The sequence below is a fragment of the Myxine glutinosa genome, chromosome 9, assembly GCF_964187855.1.
Source record: "Myxine glutinosa chromosome 9, kmMyxGlut1.1, whole genome shotgun sequence".
Taxonomy (NCBI): domain Eukaryota; kingdom Metazoa; phylum Chordata; class Myxini; order Myxiniformes; family Myxinidae; genus Myxine; species Myxine glutinosa.
The window spans coordinates 98719500-98737730 of record NC_136269.1 but is presented as its reverse complement, the minus strand read 5'-3'; the positions used below and the strand labels follow the sequence as shown (position 1 = coordinate 98737730).

The 18231-nt window shown below is 47.4% G+C and overlaps 1 protein-coding gene across 1 annotated transcript in view; it reads left to right on the top strand.

The window, feature by feature from the left end:
* Nucleotides 1-18231, top strand: part of DNAH5 (dynein axonemal heavy chain 5) — a 335447-nt gene that overhangs the window by 304830 nt on the left and 12386 nt on the right. Inside the window, exons 77-79 of the mRNA XM_078785114.1 lie at nucleotides 13730-13933; nucleotides 14096-14311; nucleotides 15098-15310. Coding sequence (XP_078641240.1) covers nucleotides 13730-13933; nucleotides 14096-14311; nucleotides 15098-15310 — 633 coding nt within the window. The remainder of the gene's footprint in view (nucleotides 1-13729; nucleotides 13934-14095; nucleotides 14312-15097; nucleotides 15311-18231) is intronic.

The window sequence follows — 18231 nt, the reverse complement described above, 5'->3', positions numbered from 1 at the left end:
GAAATTAGAAGAAGTGGAAGAAGGGGTGAGTGAAATTAAGAAGCGACGGAGAGGGGATAAGAAGGAGATAAAGGAGGAAGTAAAAGAATTGGTCCAAAGTCTGTGTTTGGATCGTGATGATGTGCTCATTAACCGGATGAGGGATTCGCAGGTGATGGAGGAGAAGCGAAGAGGAAGAGGACCTGGTGTAAGTGGTGACCAATATGGTCGTGCGTATGATGCGCCAGGGGATTTGAGAAGCTTGGGGGTCGAGATAGACCCGGGTGTTCGTGAGAGGCCGTTGGTGAAGTGTGCGACAGGTCTGGTGTGCGAAAAAGGAGGTGTGCGAGAAAGTCCGACTCTGGGGTGTGTGAGGAAAAAGTGCACGCCGAGGAGTGAGGGTGCTGGCGAGAGTGAGTCGGTCGTAGCGAGTGTGCGAGGGAGCACATGGAAGCGCGGTGTGGTAAGTGTTACAGAGGGTGTGACGGGAGAGTGTGCGCAAGGGTGTGCGCGAGAAAGGTGTGTGACGGACAGGTGCATGGGGAAAGAGTGCGCTGTCAAAGGCAAGGAAGAATGCACACCTGTGGTGAGTGTTACAGAGGGTGTGACGGGAGAGTGTGCGCAAGGGTGTGCGCGAGAGAGGTGTGTACCGGACAGGTGCATGAGGAAAGAGTGCGCTGTCAGAAGTAAGGAAGAGTGTCCACCTGTGGTGAGTGTTACAGAGGGTGTAACGGGAGAGTGTGCGCGAGAAAGGTGTGTGACGGACAGGTGCACGAGGAAAGAGTGCGCTGTCAAGAGTAAGGGTGAGTGCGCTGTCAAGAATGGAGGTGAGAGTATTGAGAGTGACAAGGAGAGTGAGCTGGTTGTGACAGGTGAGCGAGGATGTACACCTGGGATGGAAGGATGCACACCTGGAATGGTAGAGCGTGAGTGGGAATGCACGCTGGAGTTGGTGGTGAGGCACGTGGTTGGGTGTGCGAATGAGGGCACACCTGTGATTGTCACAGAGGAGGTGACCGAGGAGGGGGCGCGAAGCGGTGTATTGGTGAGGTGTGCGAGCAACGAATGTGTGCCACAGTGTTCGGTGGTCAGGTGTGTGACCAAGGCTGTGAGTGGAATGAGGGTACCTGGGTGTGTAAGGAAAGGTACGAGGAGCATGGGCACGGCTGGATGTGTGAGCAAGGAACGGGCTGCGGGGTGTAAGCGTCCAGGTGAAGCATCGACGTTAGACGGGGTAGAGTTTAGAACGACTTATAGCCGAATCGGGCCCTCGGTGCGTGCCGGGCCTCGCTTTGAACGGCCGCGTCCGTGCTCCACTAGGCGGAGCGGGCGGCTGGATAGGAAGGGTCGTCATGGCGACCACGTTTTGTTGAGACGTGCCGGCAGGTCGAGATCGGGACATTGGATGGCTCCACGCCGAGGTGGTGCGTGGGATCTCGGCCCGGGTAAGCCCCCGTCCCTGCCCCGAATGCCGGACGCATCCAGCCGCCGGCACAAAACAACCAGCATTAATGGCTTGGCTTTACGAAGCCGGGCTTTGGACAGGAATTGGCGCGCCGAGAGGTATTAGTGAGTAGACTGGGTGATGAGGTTAGTGTTTTGGACCCAAAATTAGAGAAAAACAAAATTTGATGATTGGCAAGGGATTGGCAGTAGTGATTGGCAGATGATGGGCAGTGATTGGCAAATTTTTAATTTGTTGAAATTGGACGAGCAAAATTGGTAGTGAGCGATGGGCCCGGTGGGTAAGGGTGGCATCCCTGCCACCCTTCCCATGGGGGCAAAGGAGCAATAGCTTATGGGGTGTATGGCAGTGAAAAGTAGCCCGGGTGGGTTAGGTTATATGATAGGGCCCAAGAAGATGACATTAGGTAACGTTAAGTTTAGTTAGTGACTGATACCTGTAGTGGGGACGCAGGTAGATTAGTGTGGATGATAATGACGAGGGAGCGCAATAGTTTAAAGGGACGACTGGGAAGCGCAAGTTTCAGAGGGGAGTAGTTAGATGAGATGATGCCGTGTGTGTGAGGATGGAACAGGTGTGATTGCACAGGTGTGCAACTGGACAGGTGTGATTGCACAGGTGTGCAACTGGACAGGTGTGTGGAGCAGTGTGTGAGTAATGAGTGTTGTGGATCAGCGCGAATGCGCTTGGGGAGAGAAGGGTGCAGGTGGCACCAGGTGTGAGAGCACAGGTGTGCAAGTACAGGTGTGTGGAGAGAGTTGGAGTAAGTGGTACGGAGTGGTGTGCATGGTCCGAAGGTGTGGATGGGGGAAGAGTGGACCCCTTTCACGAGTACCCGGGGCGGGTAGTGTAAGTGTTAGGTAGAGGGTACAGGTAAATTGTGGTTGGAAATTGGCATTTGTGGTGCGGTTGCAGAATGGTGTTGTGAATGGGTGCATTAGTGTTGTGGAAATGGCTGGGCGTGTAACCTGTTAGTGTGTGTAGTTGGTTGGGCACTCCACCACTGTGAGGATGTCGGCCAGGTGAGGCCGCAGGTGGGCTCTGGGAGCCGGTAGTTGTGAGTGGGTGCCTGAGGATCCCGGGTGTGGATCGGGCAGCCCAGTGCCAGAGAGGGCACCGAGTGGGGAGAGCGCCAGAGGGCCTTCCCCAGGTAGTTAGGTTAGGGTAAGGAGCAGGTAAGCTCGGAGGCAACTGCAGTGGTGGAGGTGTGCAGGTGGGTAGACCCACTGGGAGAGGTACACGCCACAGCCCAGAAATTGTGCGAGGGCACCGGGAGATGAATCGGGGGAGTGAGACCCCAAATTGAAGAGCACCACAGTCTGGCCAATGGGAATTGGTTTTTAGAACCCATAGGGTAAGAGGGCCAATGGTTTGGCCGGAGAAAGACCCCGGGTAGTGTAAAGTTGTTAAAGTCATTTAGGAAATAGTTAGGATTGAAGAGCCTGTCGCACCATACGCAGCCACTTACCTGTGGTGATGATGATGACTCCACACCTGTGTTTTCTTTGTTTTGTTGCAGGAAATGAAATTGCTGTGTGGATTGTGAGACGCATCACGACGTGGATGAGACATTGGGGTGATTCCATCTCTCCCTCCCTAGGAGGGACTGATGATGAATTGGTAATGGCAAATTATGATGTTGAGTTGGAGATGGCAAATTATGATGTTGAGTTGAAAATGGCAAATTTGATTGGTTAGGAGGGAGAGAAGACGAATTTGGTATATGGGAGGAACGGGGAGGACAGTAGGGATGGTTGTTGATTTGTAAAGTAGATGTTTATGGGTAGTGTTGTGTTTTGTGGATACAGTAAGGGGTAAGGGAGGGGCCATGTAGGTTACCTGGTTGGGGGGGGGGGGGGCGTACGGTAGGAACGTACCTGTCTCACCTGGTTCCCATGTGCCCCCAGTGTGCATTACCTTGCATTGCGTGCACTTTTGCACCCTTACCACCTTACTCACTTGTTTGCTTCTTTTGTCTCCCACCTCCGAGGATCTGGCTTTGGGGTAGAGAGAGAGGAGAGAGAGGTGCTGGCTTCGCAGTTGTGGGCCTGCACTTTCGCTGTTTGCTGCTTGGATCGATACACCATATGGACCGCAATGTTTGTGGCCACCCACAATGGACCGCAGCTCTTTTGCGGCCAAGCACCACCCGTGGAAGGACCTATGGGTCAACGTGGCACCGATGCCATACAAGGTGAACCACTAACAGTTGGCCCCCTGACGGCCACAATAGAGAAATGGACGCGGTTGGCGCCTTTCTTTATTTTTGAAAGAAGTAAGAAGGCCAAGTGCACCACACGAAGGCAAGACCAGTGGCAGACCATCGGCCGGCTGCGACACCACACCGTGATTTATAGACACTTTATTGGTGCACCGGATGGTGCTCACTGTGTGATGGGGTGGTGCTTGATGCTTGGAAGGGGTGCTCTGCACATTATTAAAGGCCGTAGGCCACAGAGCACTCGTGGGTTGGTGTATCGATGCTAGCATGCGTGCTCTCTCTATGCATAACATCTGCATGTGTTCCTCCAAAAACAGGTCCTGGATCGTAGTGTAAATATCAGCGTAGTCTTGTGTAAATAATGCTCCCTACCGGCTGTATGTTTAGTTTGAGGATTCTTTCCGGATTCGGTTATCCTGTGGGTGTGTTTCTGTGAGGAGAAGGGTGCAACGTCGCAGGGGGACATATTTACTCATTTGTGAATATCTGTAAAACTGTCGCACTCAGGGTAGAGTTAATAGTAGAGGGAACTACATTGCGTGCCACACTAAAGTAGGTAAAAATTTATCGGGTCGGGACGCCCCGAGGGTAGAGAAGGGTGCAATGTTGCGAATATGGAATTTGGCCTCCATATCCGCTTGTAAATATTCCCCTATTTCCCCAATACTCCCCAACTATCCCCAATCCCCCATTCCCTAGTCCCATTGTCTGTAAACAACAATCAGTAGAGCCGACCTTCCCCTTTTTCCCCCGTTAAATGTCGTGCCCAGGTCCACCGCATCTCACGTAGACAACTTTCGGACATCTTGCTAGTTATTCTTAGTCTATGTCAGTTAAGGACTCCTTTCCATTAATTCTGACTCTTCGTTGCACCAGAATGTGATTATATGGCACCAGTAGTGAGTTTAGGACCTTTCCCATACCTCCTTCCATCTTCTTCCCCAAACAACAACAACAACAACAACTACAGCTACAACAACAACTACAACCACGGCGCGCGGGGGGAGTGTGCGTCCTCCCACCAGCTCGGTTAGCCGCCATGACCATGCGCTCCACGGGGTTACCACGAAGGGGCTGGCTGTCAGCTCCTCGTCAAGGGCGGAGCCTGGTAAACCCCCCCGCACGCACCCAATGAGAAGCAACGTGCCGATTCCACGAGGCGGAGCTAACGAGCCGAGGGCGTGTCACTCCCCGCCGGATATACGAAGCGACTCACCGGATGTGAGGTCAGATGCGCCCCCAGCTTGAAGAAGAGCAAGTCACTACCTCGAGCGCTGTGAGACCTCCCGCATCTCTGGACCGGACCGAGTCGATTCTGTCCCTGAGCCCAGGTGCACCTGGAGCCATCGATCCTGCCTTTCCTAGCCATCAATCCCCGTGTGAGTCAGCCTTTTGTCCCGTTTATCTGTCGTCTGTTGGGGTTAATATAAGATTGTGTCTAAGTGCTTGTCTTTCTATGCTGTACCTCTCGTCCCTGTAATCTGACCTTCCGAACGAATATAATCTCCTCCGGAGGTCTTGAGAACCGTATCCATGGTGTCGTGTCATTTTAATCCCAGCCGTGTGTCTTTTCCTTCATTGACCTAGCGTAGCGCGATTAGTCAACGTTCGGGTATAATCGGGTAACTTGTGCAGACGTGGTCATACCAAACCGCTCGGTAAATAACATCTAAGCCACGTCTGTAACAATATATATATATATATATATATATATATATATATATATATATATATATACACACACACGAGTATATTATAAAACAGGAGTTTCCATCTGTCCGTCCATCCCCAAACCACTCCCTCAGTTTTGGGGCTAGCCCTGCCAAACCTTCTGTGGAACGTTTTGGGGTCCCAGCTGATGTTGTAAGGTGGTAGGTAAGAGGTTTCATAAATTCCTCAATAAAATTATGATTTTGAAATTACCTCAATACTAAGCTGTGGGAAGGGCATCCGGCCATAAAAACATTGCCTCAAACAGGGAACCATGATTGTCATGGGGCCCGCAAGGCCAACCCCCGCTCTAGCAGGGAAAATGGCCTTAAAACGATCATTCATATTCATTCCTCAATACTAAGCTGCCCCGAATCCAGAAGTGAACACATTACGATAATGAGCTGGTTTGATATCTCAATACAATCGTCATTTAACGCAGTATTGTGTTATAGACCCGGTGTGTACCCCGGTTTAGAATAGGTACACCGTATCCCTGCGTGTCGTAAGAGACGACTAAGGGTTGGCGTCAGGAAGGGCATCCGGCCATAAAAACATTGCCTCAAAAAGAGAACCATGACAATTACAACTAGATATGGGCAGGGTACAGCCCGAAGTAACCCGTGGGGGACCCCACTCCCTCTCGTCAAAACTCAAGGTGGGGAACCCGATTGAAGCAAGGGTGGAAATCATTCCATTTATGATGACGAAACGTCTGATGCCCGACGTGGAGATCGGTTTCTGAGATTTGGGACATGGAATGTAGGGACAATGACAGGGAGATCAGGAGAAGTGGTGGAAGTATTGGTCAGAAGAAGAGTGGACATATGTTGTGTGCAGGAGAGGAGATGGAAGGGAAATGGTGTGAGAATGGTGAAGGGTAGTCAGGCACAGAAATACAAGTTTGTGTGGCAAGGGTGCCCGGAGGGCGTGAATGGTGTTGGTGTCCTGTTTTCTAAGGAGTTTGTAGACAGTGTGGTGAGTGTGACTAGAGTGAGTGAAAGGTTGATGATGGTGAAAATGATGATTGGAAAGCTCTTGGTGAACATCATCTCGGGATATGCTCCGCAGGTTGGTCGGAGCGATGAAGAGAAGGACAAGTTCTGGTGTGCGATAGAGAAGCTGATGGAAAACGTGAAAGATGAGGAAGTTGTTGTGGTAGGAGGAGACCTAAATTGACATGTGGGAAGGAGTATGGACGGTTTTGAGGGAGTTCATGGGGGTTACGGATATGGTGTGAGAAATGGAGAAGGTGAAAGGATTTTGGAGTTTGCTGATGGAGCTGATTTGTTGATTTGTAATACTCAGTTCCAGAAAGGGGATAATAAGCTTGTTACATACACGTCAGGTGGGTCGACGACAACCGTTGACTACCTGCTGGTGCGTAGGCGAGATAGGGGGCACCTCCGGGACACAAAGGTGATCCCGGGGGAGGAGGCTGTTTTACAGCACCACTTGGTTGTCTGCGACATAAGTGTGAAAGGTGCGAAGAGAGCTCGGCGGGTGTAGTACCAACCAAGAATGAAGGTGTGGAGGTTGAAAGAGGTGACACTGAGGGAGGCATTAAAAGAGAGGCTGAGTATGGTGGAGGATGATGTGGTTGAGCTTGAAAGTGGTTGGATGTCAATGAAAGATAGTCTGTTGGGAGCCGTTGGTGAGGTATGTGGATGGACAAAAGGACCACCTTGGCACTCGGAAACATGGTGGTGGGATGATGAAGTTGGAAAGAAGATTGACGTGAAGAGGAAGAAGTTCAAGGAGTGGCAGAAAGGCGAAGGGCACGGGGGCAGAAAAGGCAGAGCATGAAAGTTATAAGGCAGCCAAGAAGGCTGCAAAGAAAGAGGTAGCAAAGGCACAGGAGGCATGCAGGAAAATGTTCAGAGAACGCTTGGATTCGGAAGAGGGTCAGAGAGCGGTATTCAGGATTGCAAAGCAGATAGCGAAAGAGAGGTGTGATGTGATGGGGGTGAGTTGCTTGAAGGATGAAGTGGGACAAATCGTTGTGGACCCAGATGGAATTAAAGGAAGATGGAAGAAATATATGGAAATGCTGTTGAATTCAGAGAATGAATGGGATAGCAACATAGAGAGTAACCCAGTTTTAGGACCGGCAGAGAAGATAACCGTGAAGGAAGTTGAGGAAGCGATAAAAGCAATGAAGAGTAGAAAAGCGGGAGGGCCGACGGGAGTTGTGGGAGATATGTTGAAGGCAGCGGGAAATTGGGGTGTGAAGAGAATGACAGAGATCTGCAATCTGGTGGTGAAAGAAGGCCGCATTCCAGTGGATTGGGAACTGAGTACCCTCGTCCCTCTATACAAGGGGAAAGGTGACCCTCTGGACTGTGGCTCGTATCGAGCGATAAAGTTATTGGAGCATGGAATGAAGGTATTTGAAAGGGTGTTGGAGAGGAGGATAAGGAAGAAAGTGAAGATTGACGAAATGCAGTTTGGATATATGCCAGGAAGAGGAACGACAGACGCGCTTTTTATTGTGAGGCAGTTGCAGGAGAAGTATATGGAGAAGAGGAAGAAGTTGTTTCTTGGGTTTGTTGATCTGGAGAAAGCATTCGTTAGGGTTCCACGTGAAGTAGTGACATGGGCATTGAGGAAGTTAGGAGTGGAGGAATGGCTGATCAGAGTAGTGATGGCAATGTACAAAAGAGCATGCACAGCTGTAAGGACGAAGGACGGGAACAGTGGTGAGTTTGAGGTGAAGGTGGGAGTGCATCAGGGGGCGGTTCTAAGTCCACTACTATTTGTAGCTGTGATGGAGGTGCTGGCTCAGAACGTAAAGGAGGGTTTACCGTGGGAGTTGTTGTATGCAGATGATCTGGTGTTGATTGCAGAAAGTATGGATGGACTGAAGGAGAAGATGAACAAGTGGAAGGAATGTATGGAGACAAAAGGTCTGAAGGTGAATATCGGAAAAACGAAGGTGATGGCAAGTGGTAAAGCATGTGGTGAGGTGGAAAGAACTGGGAAGTGGCCGTGTGCTGTGTGCAGAAGGGGTGTCGGAGTGAATTCCATTCAATGTACAATGTGCGCTGAGTGGGTTCATCAAAAATGTAAGTGATGGCAAGTGGTAAAGCATGTGGTGAGGTGGAAAGAACTGGGAAGTGGCCATGTGCTGTGTGCAGGAAGGGTGCTGGAGTGAATTCCATTCAATGTACAATGTGCGCTGAGTGGGTTCATCAAAAATGTAGTGGTTTGAGAGGGTCATTGGCCAGTGTGGCAGCTACATTCAAGTGTAAGGTGTGCACAGAGGGAGCTGCAGATGGAGGAAATGTTGAGTTGGATCTTGGAGATGGCGTGAAGCTGGAAGGTGTCAAAACATTTTGTTACCTTGGAGACATGCTGAATGGAGAAGGTGGCTCAGACTCGGCAACGGTTGCTCGAGTGAGATGTGCATGGAAGAAGTTTCGGGAACTGAGTGGCGTGCTGACGAGGAGGGGAGTGTCATTGAAGCTGAAGGGAAAGGTGTATGCTGCATGTGTGAAAAGTGTTATGATTTATGGGAGTGAGACATGGGTAATGAACGTAGAGCAGCAACGAACGAAGGCTGGAAAGGGTGGAAATGTGAATGGTTCGGTGGATGTGTGGAGTATCGTTGAGAGAGAGGAAGACAAATGATGAATTGCGAAAGATGATGGGAATAGAGCCTGTGATGGATGCTGTGAAGAGGAATAGGTTGAGATGGTTTGGTCATGTGTTGAGGAAGGATGAAAGTGACTGGTTGAAAAGAGTGATGGAAATGAATGTAGAAGGAAGTAGAGGACGGGGAAGACCGAGAAAGACTTGACTAAAGATGGTCGAAGAAGAAATGCTGGCAAAGGGGTTGACAAGGGGAGATGCAGAAAATAGGGCAAAATGGAGACCATTGTCATGGGGACCGCAAGGCTAACCCCCGCTCTTGCAGGGAAAATGGCCTTAAAATGCCTGTTGTTGTTGTTGTTGTTGTTGTGTTATAGTTTCAATCTATGATTGGATTGATGCTGTTTGGAATTGAGTGAATACAACTATGATTTTGAATTTCCAACCGTACAGAACTGCACCATATCCGGATGTAACATCAGCACGGATTTAAATATTTGTTTATGTCACGAGTGTTGGTGAAAGTTTCTTTTTTTATATTAATGCTATTTAATTTGTGATTGGAGATATGCTGTTTGGAATGAAAATAGAGATATTGAGTTCAAATGAATGAGGAAATAACGTGAGGGTTTCTACTTTCTAACCGTGACATTCGCGGATCCGCCATATGTGGATTCGCCATATGTGGATTCGCCATTGACTGAGTATAGAACCATTCAGACTGGGTACGTTTTTCGTGCAAGTCCTTCATAAACCTGCTGTCCATGCTTGATGTTGGACTGCAGGTGGCAAAGGAATGTGGAATTTATTGGTTCATGGTTTCCCATTCGCCGTTTTTTTTTTACCTACGTCTTTCCCAAACCTGCTGTCCATATCTGACGTGCGACTGAATGTGGCAAAGGAATGTGCAATTTATTGGTTCCATGGTTTAGCATTCACCGTTTCCACAATGTTTGTTTGCTTCTGGCTCCACACCCGTGCATAGGACGGGTACCTCGCTAGTATGTGTGTGTGTGTATATGTATATATATATATATACACACGTCACACAACATGACCAAAAGTATGCGGATTCGGCTATTTCAGCCACACCCATTGATGACAGGTATATATAATCACGCACACAGCCATGCAATCTCCATAGACAAACATTGGCAGTAGAATTGGCCGTACTGAAGAGCTCAGTCACTTTCAATGTGGCACTGTCATATGATGCCACCTTCCAACAAGTCAGTTCATCAAATTTCTGCCCTGCTAGAGCTGCCCCGGTCAACTGTAAGTGCTGGTATTGTGAAGTGGAAACGTCTGGGAGCAACAACAGCTCAGCCGCGAAGTGGTAGGCCACACAAGCTCACAAAACGGGACTGCCGTGTGCTGAAGCGCGTAAAAATTGTCTATCCTCGGTTGCAACACTCACTACCGAGTTCCAAACTGCCTCTGGAAGCAACGTCAGCACAACAACTGTTCGTTGGGAGCTTCAGCAAATGGGTTTCCTTGGCCAAGCGGCCGCACACAAGCCTAAGATCACCATGCGCAATGCCAAGCGTTGGCTGGAGTAGTGTAAAGCTCGCCGCCATTGGACTCTGGAGCAGTGGAAACGTGTTCCCTGGATTGATGAATCACGCTTCACCATCTGGCAGTCCGACGGACGAATCTGGGTTTGGTGGATGCTCGGAGAACGCAACTGCATAAATGCATAGTGCCAACTGTAAAGTTTTGTGGAGGAGGAATAATGGTCTGGGGCTGTTTTTCATGGTTCGGGCGAGGACACTTAGTTCCAGTGAAGGGAAATCTTAATGCTACAGCATACAATGACATTCTAGACGATTGTGTGCTTCCAACTTTGTGGCAACAGTTTGTGGAAGGCCCTTTCCTGTTTCAGCATGACAATGCCCCCGTACACAAAGCAAGATCCATACAGAAATTGTTTGTCAAGATCGGTGTGGAAGAACTTGACTGGTCTGCACAGAGCCCTGACCTCAACCCCATCGAACACCTTTCAGATGAATTGGAACTCTGACAGCCAGCCAGGCCTAATCGCCCAACATCATTGCCCGAACTCACTAATGCTCTTGTGGCTGAATAGAAGAAAATCCCCGCAGCAATGCTCTAACATCTTGTGGAAAGCCTTCCTAGAAGAGTTGAGGCTGTTATAGCAGCGAAAGTGGGGGGGGGGGGGGGGGGGGACCAACTCCAGCAAAAGGGGCCCATGAATTTGGAATGAGATGTGTGATGTTTGGGTGTCCACATACCTTTGGTCATGTAGTGTATGTATGTATATATATATATATATATATATATATATATATATATATATATATATATATATATTGTTACGGACCGCGGATTGGATGTTATTTACCGAGCGGAGGTAATCGCGGCCGAACAGTTGCTCCCCGTTTCTTCCCTTTACACTCACCAGATTCACCCAGACGTTGGCCAAATCGCGCTATGCTAAATCAATGATGGAAAGGACACGACGACTGGGATAGATGAAATGACGCAAGGGGTACAGTTCTCAAGACCTCCGGAGGAGGGTATAATTACAGTGGTGGAGAGAAGGGGGTAGATTACAAGGCAGAGTGAGGTAAAGACACAGAAGAGATGGGCACTTAAATACAGTCTTATCTTAGCCCAGACAGACCACGGACAAACGGACAAGGTAGACTTACACAGGGATTGATGGCAGGAATGGACAGGTAGGTCGATGGCACAAGGTGCACCTTGGCTCGGGGACAGGATAAAGCACGGTTCAAAAGATGCAGGGAGGTCTCACAGCGCTCGGAGGTGGTCTTGCTTGCTCCAAGCTCAGCGCGCATCTGACGTCACCTCCCTCTCACTGCGCATGCTCAGCGGGGAGTGACACGCCCTCGGCTGGTTGGTTCCGCCCCACTGGGGCCGGTCCGCCGCTTCCATTGGGTGCGGGGGTTACCGGGCTCCGCCCTTGACGAGGAGCCGACAGGGAGCCCCTGTTTGGTAACCCCGTCGAGCACATGTCCGATGGCGGCTCGTTGGGAAGGCCTGGTGCCCTCCCACCACCCCTACCAACCAAGCTGGAGTGAGGACGCGCACTCCCTGCGCTCGTTGTTGTTGTTGTTGTTGTTGTTGCTGAACTGTGGGGAAGAGCTGCGGGGAGGTATTGGGAGGTCCTAAACTTCCTAACGGTGCCATACAATCACATTCTGGTGCAACGAAGGGTCAGAATTAATGGAAACGAATCCTTAACTGACATAGACTAAGAATAACTAGCAAGATGTCCTATAGTTGTCTTACATGAGATGCGGTGAACCTGGGTGTGACATTTAATGGGGGAAATAGGGGGAGGTCGGGTCTACAGAGTGTTGTTTACAGAAAATGGGACTAGGGAATGGGGGATTGGGGAGAGTTGGGAAGTATTGAGGAAATAGGGGAATATTTACAAGCGGATATGGATGGATGCAAATCCCATATCCGCAACAATATATATATATATATATATATATATATATATATATATATATATATATATATATATATATATATATATATATAAAAGACACATGAAAGCCCGCTTGGAGTTTGCAAAAAAGCACCTAAATGACTCAGACTGCGAGAAACAAGATTCTGTGGGCTTTCATGTGTCTTTCACTGAGGAGAGGCTTCCGTCTGGCTACTCTGCCATTAAGCCCAGATCGGTGGAGTGTTGCAGTGATGGTTGTCCTTCTGGAAGTTTCTCCCATCTCCACACAGGATCTCTGGAGCTCAGCCAGAGTGACCATCGGGTTATTGGGCACCTCTATTACCAAGGCCCTTCTCCCCCGATTGCTCAGTTTGGCCGGGCAGCCAGCTCTAGGAAGAGTCCTCGTTGTTCCAAACTTCTTCCATTTAAGAATTATGGAGGCCACTGTGCTCTTGGGAACCTTCAATGCAGCAGAAACTTCCCCAGATCTGTGCCTCGACACAATCCTGTCTGAGCTCTGCAGGCAGTTCCTTTTACCTCATGGCTTGGTTTTTGCTCTGATGTGCATTTTCAGCTGTGAGACCTTATATAGACAGGTGTGTGCCTTTCCAAATCATGTCCAATCAATTGAATTTACCTTCAGGTGGACTCTAATCAAGGTGTGGAAACATCTCAAAGATGATCAAGAGAAATGGGAGGCACCTGAGCTAAATTTCAAGTGTCATAGCAAAGGGTCTGAATACTGATGTCAATGTGATATTTCAGTTTTTTCAGTTAGCAAAGGGTCTGAATACTTATGTCAATGTGATATTTCAGTTTTTTCAGTTAGCAAAGGGTCTAAATACTTATGTCAATGTGATATTTCAGTTTTTTCTTTTTAATAAATTTGCAAAACTTTCTAAAATCCTGTTTTCTCCTTGTCATTATGAGGTATTGAGTGTAGATTGATGAGGGGAAAAATGAATTTAAACGATTTCATCATATAGCTGCAAACATAACAAAATGTGAAAAAAGTGAAGGGTCTGAATACTTTCTAAATGCACTGTATATATGTATATATGTACTCGTACATTGCCAAATTGAATTTAATCATTGATTTTCCACTTTTATCTTGAGCCCCTCCTGGCATATCTAAATTCAGTTCAGTTTGGTAACTCCGTATTATGTTAAAAGTATTCCGTTGATCCTAAACGATTTCCCAAGGTATCATTGATCACTGAGGGCACCATAGTGTAGACCTGTTCAAGAAATACATTTTATAACGTGATGCCATGTTGTCATTTTTGTTGGTTCCAAACATTCGTGCAATGTGCGTGATATGCAGGGCGTTTCTTGGACCACCGTGCAGTACATGATCGGAGAAATACAGTATGGCGGTGGTGTCACCGACGACTTTGACAAGCGTTTGCTCAAGACATTTGTTCGGGCTTGTTTTAATGAGCAAATGTTTTCTCGGGGATTTTGCTTCTCCAAGGGTTACAGTATTCCACAATGCAGTAGTGTGGATGAATATCGGCAACACATACAGGTACGTGAGAACGGTGGAGCTACATCTTTGGTTTATATTTTGCACATCTGTAACTCTAAAAAGAAACCTCATAATTTGGCATTTTTTATATCTCACAAGAGCAGTGTAATTCATCACAAACATAGAACTTTTAATTTTTTCATTTTAATTTATTTTCTCCAGACCATGCCAGCTTCTGAATCTCCTGAAGTATTTGGACTTCACCCGAATGCAGACATCACGTACCAGAGTGAGCTGGCACAAGGTGTCTTGGACATTATGCTGTCAATCCAGCCAAAAGAGAGTGCAGACAATGGGGGAGAAACCCCAGAGAGCATTGTTGATGTTCTTGCCAAAGATATGCTTTGCAAACTTCCAGAGGATTTTGTTCAGCATGAAGTGAGCCTCTCAAACTTGTCAATTTTCCTTCACCTTCTCATAAATGCCATCCCCTTTCTTTTATCATGCCTCATGCTCGCCTCCAGTTTTGTGTTCTCTTTTTGTCCTGCAATGGTGGGGTCGTCTTTGTATGTCTGTCAATCTCACGATTCTCTCCAGTCATTCATCGTGGCACCCAACTGTCTTCTCAAGCGATCTCCCATAATCTTCTATCTTTTATAACTGACCCACTCTCCTCAAACAAATCCTTCACTCCTACCTGCTGATATTTTATTCATTCAATTGTTTACACATCCCTGGTGTTGGGCTAGCGGCTAGGGTGCCAGCTTAGGATCCTAGGATCCTGGGTTCGAATCCCAGTCGATCGCTGAATTAACGCCAGGGGGGTTGACTCAGCCTGTCATCCTTCCGAGGTTGGCTAATTTAGTACCAGTTTACTGGTAATTCCCTGTTTGTCGTTAAAGGCGGCAAAAAGGGTTGGCGTCAGGAAGGGCATCTGGCCGTAAAACATTGCTTCAAAAAGGGGACCAAAAAAACAACAACAACCACGGTTCCCGAAAAAGGCCAACCCCTGCTTTGCGGGGAAAAATGGCCTCTAAAGATGGTTATAATTGTTTACACATCCCTTGTGCACCTGTTCCTACTGGCATCCCGCTCTCACTATGTTGTCTTTCATCCTCTGTCACTCTGCTCTTCCATCCATGAGGGGTGTGTGTATGCGTACAAACATGGCATCTAGCATAATTTATGCCAGGTGTATACTCAACTTCTTCGACCCTCTGCCAGGTGCATCATCGGCTCCAGGTGATGGGGCCTCTGTGTCCAATGAATATATTCTTGAGGCAGGAGGTGGAGAGGATGCAACGACTGTTGTCACTGGTGCGAAACACCCTTCTTGAGATGTGTCTTTCAATTGCCGGAACTACTGTCATGAGTGAAGCACTGTGTGATGCACTGCAAGCCATGTATGATGGTCATGTGCCGTTCCACTGGACCCAGGTACGTACGTCGTACAGTAATCAAATCCTTGATAAAATCAATTTCTGATGTAACTTTATTGAATTGATACGTCAGCATCAGCAGGTTTATATTGCCGTTCAACCTCCAAGGATATATGTGATCTGGGAGATAGAGTGATTCATTGATGGAGAGTGCAATCTCTGCTATTATCTCTATCAAAGGTAACCTTGCGATAGTGCTTGCAATGGGTATGAGCACAGGTGTTGGGAATAAACAGATTTAAGAAAGATGAATACTGTGGAGCAGGAGATATAAGGAGGCAAACAATAGGGAAGGCTGCAAAGTGCAATAGAGCATATGCAACATCTTACATGAACTCTATGTGAGCAAGAATAAACAAGGATTAACAGGAAGTTCGACGAACATTCGGAGGCGATTCCATGTGTTGGGTGAATGATATAGGAAGCCGTGAATGGAGTTACTTCGAGTTTAGACAAGGGTAAGTGGAAGAGCAGTAGGTTATCTAGAATGGTACTCAGTAGAGCACGTACCTCTGCCAGGCTGAACAATTTACATTTTGTATCCCACTGATAGGCCAGATCTGGATTCGGACCTGAACCAAAATCGAATCAGCTTGTCAACTATAATATTGTTGGATATCTATATCGTATAGAACTATATAATATACTATATTGATGTACAATGATCGCTATGTCGTTTTCAACTATAGGCTTGTCAACTTGTTCACATATATCGTTTTTGGCCCCATCTCTCGATTGCTAAGAAACACTAAAAATTACAGTATCTGGAACCGGATCTGGATTGGTGAGAATCCGGATCCTCACCAAAATGTTATCAATTCGTCGTTATCACACGCCCAACCTGTACACCAAGTTTCGTCTGAATCCGTCCATAACCTTTTGAGATTCCACGCTATACAGTATATCGTTTTTGGCCCTATATCACTCAATGCTGGAGAATCGCCGAAGAATTCTCGTATCCGGATTTGAATCCGGATCCTCACCAAAATGTTATCAATTCGTCATTATCACACACCCCACCTGTACACCAAGTTTCGTCTGAATCCGTCCATAACCTTTTGAGATTCCACGCTATATATAGTTTTTGGCCCTAAATCACTCGATGTTGAAGAATCGCCGAAGAATTCTCGTATCCGGATTTGAATCCGGATCCTCACCAAAATGTTATCAATTCGTCATTATCACACACCCCACCTGTACACCAAGTTTCGTCTGAATCCGTCCATAACCTTTTGAGATTCCACGCTATACAGTATATCGTTTTTGGCCCTATATCACTCAATGCTGGAGAATCGCCGAAGAATTCTCGTATCCGGATTTGAATCCGGATCCTCACCAAAATGTTATCAATTCGTCATTATCACACACCCCACCTGTACACCAAGTTTCGTCTGAATCCGTCCATAACCTTTTGAGATTCCACGCTATATATAGTTTTTGGCCCTAAATCACTCGATGTTGAAGAATCGCCGAAGAATTCTCGTATCCGGATTTGGATCCGGATCTTCATCAAAATCTAATCAATTCATCATTGTCACACATCCAACATGTCCACCAAATTTTGTCCAAATCCGTTCATTACTTTGAGGGATGAAAACTTAACCTTCAGCCACCTTCGGTGCCACAGGTCATGAAAGAGTTTTTGTGCCGATTCACAATGCTCTATTAGTGCCGAGCACAATGGCTAGGCTCTGATGTGACATACGTGGGGTGTGATAAGTGATCTGACCTGGACTTTCGGATAGAGCTTTAGGACAATTGATAGAGAGGAAAGGTAAACTCACTTGTGGTTGAATTACCACCTATGATTTGTTAAACATTACCACCTATGATTTGTTAAGTCATGGAGGGCAGCTCCTCTGTGAGATGTGTTTTTTTTTGTATACATAGTTAAGGCTCGTTGAAGAGCTAGAACACACAATGGCAAAAGGAGAAGGGGGAAATGCCAACAGCAGGGCGGATGGAGAAAATGGACAGAGACGGACAAATAAGGGATGCAGGTAATGGTGAGGGATAGAGGAGAACGCAAGGGGTGAGCAAGATGGATACGGAAGCAAAATTATGGGAGGGGTGTGGGTGGTTTAACGGGTGTAGGAAATATCATGGTTTTGGTTGTGGGATGATTTGAGATGGTGATAAACAGCTACCTTGATGACCTGGAGGGAAGAATGAGATGTAAGAGGATGTGGAAGTTGGTTCCACACACTGTAAAAAGGAGGAACAAATGAGTGGAGGTGAGCAGTGGTTCTGGATTTAGGCAGTTTCACTAGGAAGGGGTTGCTGCTGGGCGGTGTGCGTCCTGCAGATACCTGAGGGGGACAAAGCATGGAGAGGGCAGAGGATGCAAGACCAGAAAGGAGGCAGAAGAAGACAAAGAGACCATAAACCTATCGGCAATGGCAAAGTGATAGGCCCATAGACTCAGCTACATCACAAGCGATTCCAATGATATTGAAGGCCTTGGTTTCCCTGACGTCAAGTTGAGTAAGGTTTGAGGCAGGAGAGCCAGCCCAGAGAGGAGAGCAGTATTCCATCAAGCTGTGGGTCAAAGCCTTGTAGGTGGATAGAAGTTCAGGTGTGCCAAGGAAGGACTTTGCATGACGGAGGATGCCCAGTTGAAATTTGGCTTTGGAGGCGAATTTTGAAATGCAAACAACACTTTATGCTTGGAAGCAACTTACGATTGCAAACTCTTAACCACTTCCTCAACAATAGCTCTCAAAGTGGAAATTTAGCATTGAATCAAAGTTGTCTTCAACAGCCTTTACTTTTTGCATCATGAAAATTTTTGAAATTAGATCGAATTACGCCTTTACAACATTATTTTCTTCTTTGAGGAGCATATTTTGAGAATGTCCGATTACCAATACATCTCACCTGACAATTTTTTGTATGAGATGGAGATAAACTAAGTGAAGA